Consider the following 3,085-nt stretch of genomic DNA (forward strand, 5'->3'; position numbering starts at 1 on the left):
GTTAGTATAAATATATATATATATATATATATATATATATATATATATATATATATTGCTAAATACAGACACACACAGATAACATAGGTAGAAAAAATTATGACTTTTAAAAACATTCAATTTTTTAGATTAACTTTTTTCTAAGAAGAAATAAGTACATACAGAGTTGGCTTCTTTCACTACGTTGTTAAAAATATTATAAATAAAAAGTATTTAAATTGACTAGAATAGTAACAAACTATACATAAGAAATTTTTTTTTAATCATTATACTATTTTAATTGTTACATATTGCCTAATTATTTAGGTAATATATAATTTTTATGTATATATATTCATTAGATAATAAGTAGACAATGACTAAAAAAAATTTTAAGATTTTTAAGAAAGTTTTTTATGTATTATCTGATGTTTCGATTTGTTTTTGTGCCATACTATTGATAAGTTCTACAATGACTACTAAAAATCTATAGTTCATGTTACATATACTATAGATTTTCAATATTATCAATATACTTCAGAATGTATCCTAATATTTATTATTCAATTAAAGACTCTTAACTTATTGTCACTTTGATAAAAGTTATTTTAATATATTTACCAACACACAGTCGACCTATGATACGGCATCCTGCTACTGATGCATGAATAACTGGAATTGTCTCAGCTAATTCTGCCTCAAATACGCTGTAATTACATCAATAATGAACCATAGAATAATTATAGTTCAATCATATCAAAATTAAATGATAGATTATTGCAAAATAGTAACGTTTACATTTTGTATTATATATTATATCTTTTTATATTATAGTGTACATTCTAAAGCATGTTATATTGTATATATACTAAAATTTAATGCTTATCATTTCATTTTATCTTGCTTAATAATGTATAATTATATACTATTTTGACACATTTTTGAGGTTATAATGTAAAAATAGGCATCCTGATAATATCATCCTAAATATTGTCGCTTTTATTAACACACATAATTAATTAATTAAAAGATCAGTTGCCAATGCAGATTTCGTGCGATTGCATTATGGGTGACGTCATACTTACCTATAAAAGTTTTCAGAGCCGCCGATCGCAACCAAACAGTAGGAGTTCGTCAACTTGGAGAAGACGCCGATCTCATTGTTGTTCTCGAATTGCACGCGCACCGCCATGACTGTGAAAACGTTGCAAGCTTTTACATCGGCGTTCTTAGATCGAAATATCGTGCGAATGCTCTTAGTGTTCGTACAGATTAAGCTCGTGCGCGAACGCTAACCTCGAAAATTTGGCAAGTGCCGTTCGCGGGCACGCTAACACGAGGTATTTGATTTCATCATGGAACACGAGATGGTGACACTCGCGGCACGCTATCTAAAGTCCCTAGAAATTATGGCAGGTATTCGTGTCACCTTTTTATAAGATGGCGGACTCAATTAAAATTACTACAAAAGTTAGGCAAATTCAAATAGCAGAAATATATATACCTAGAAATATATATTATAATATATGTATATTAATAAATAACAAAATAATTTTTTAATGTAGATTTTTAATCCTCTTATAAAAATAATTATAAGTAAGTAATAAATATTATCTATAATAATTTTACTATTTTATAATAATTTTATAATAATTTTACTAATAATATATTAATATAAATTAATATAACAGTATTAGATTACATAGAAAAATTATTTAAACTGCATAAATCAGTAAGTTTTATTGTTTTATCATCTTATTGTTACGTGTATTGTAGTCTTATTGTTACGTGTATTTTGTAGATGAAATTTTTATTTATTAAAAATAATATTTACATTCTCTACTTTACATATAAACCTTCTTTTTAAGAATCTCAATTTTTTTTATAATTAATTTTTGATATTTTTTTTGTGGAATTGAAAGTAATTAATCGTATAAAAAATCCTTTTTTAATAATAATTTTTGCATTTTACAATAAAGTAGCTTCGCATTTTAACTTTCGTTTATTTATGTATTATATTATTATTTTAATTATTTATAATTTTATATTTATTATTATCAATTATTTTTTAATGTCAGAATTTTAATATATGTTAAGTTATAAATATTAAACAGAAGTGTGATTACAAAACGTAATACAATATATACGTATAATTGTACTTATCACAAAACTGTATATTTCGCCCAATAAAATACAAAATTTCGCGATGTAGTAGATGCCATTTTATTACAAAATAGCTTCAGCAACCAGAGTTTTATCGATATTCATATTCGTTCTTATTTTAAGTCTTAAGTAATGTCTTAATTAAGATATTATAATACAGCCCTCTAACTGGTTCATGAAACAGCTTGAGACTGTACTTAAGACGATCTTAAATATAAGAACTGATTATGAATATCAGTCTCTGATTGGTTCATGAAACATCTTGAGACTATACTTAAGACGATTTTAAATATAAGACCTGACTATGAATACTGTCCTAACTTTGCAGTCGATCGATACGGCAATGACGGACGCAAGTCTCGAATTCTGCGCAAGTTTCGAGACTCATTCAAACTCTTTACGCATGAATATAATGATGAAACAAATAGAATCCATTGAAGTTTTTTACATCAAACGAGAGATATAGGCTGCGTTCCATTTCACGCAGCTGCGTGAAATGGAACGCAGCTATAATAATACATTAGTGTTATATATTAGGTTTTGCACTATATATATTAGGTGTTACACTATATATATTAGGTTTTGCATGAAATTGAATGGAAAAATAATGGATTTTTTTTTACTACACCTAATAATAGATTTACAAAGATTTACACTATATATAATAGATTTACAAAGAAGTGAAATAAAACTGTTTGATGGTGAAACAAAATAAAATCATATATATAAGGATTTTTAATTTATAATTATAACATAATTAGAAAATTTATGTTAAACATATTTTACATGTCCTAAATGGTCGATTCAAATTTTTGTGTTAATTTAATACAAGATGAATTATTAGAAATTATGTAAATAATAAGAATTATTACTGTTCTTAATATATTTTACATTTGTATCTATAAAAAAATAAATTATATATTTAAAGTATAACGAAAATTAA

At 25.0% G+C, this 3,085-nt stretch overlaps 1 protein-coding gene across 1 annotated transcript in view; it reads right to left on the reverse strand.

Annotated features, from left to right (window-relative positions):
- LOC105618861 (eukaryotic translation initiation factor 6) overlaps nucleotides 1-1,171 on the reverse strand; it is a 2,121-nt gene extending 950 nt beyond the window's left edge. The window contains exons 1-2 of the mRNA XM_012200394.1: nucleotides 1,065-1,171; nucleotides 601-686 (exon numbers count right to left, since the gene is read on the reverse strand). Coding sequence (XP_012055784.1) covers nucleotides 601-686; nucleotides 1,065-1,171 — 193 coding nt within the window. The remainder of the gene's footprint in view (nucleotides 1-600; nucleotides 687-1,064) is intronic.
- Between the last annotated feature and the right edge of the window lie 1,914 nt (nucleotides 1,172-3,085).

Source organism: Atta cephalotes, assembly GCF_000143395.1.
Source record: "Atta cephalotes unplaced genomic scaffold scaffold00018, whole genome shotgun sequence".
In the NCBI taxonomy this organism is placed as follows: domain Eukaryota; kingdom Metazoa; phylum Arthropoda; class Insecta; order Hymenoptera; family Formicidae; genus Atta; species Atta cephalotes.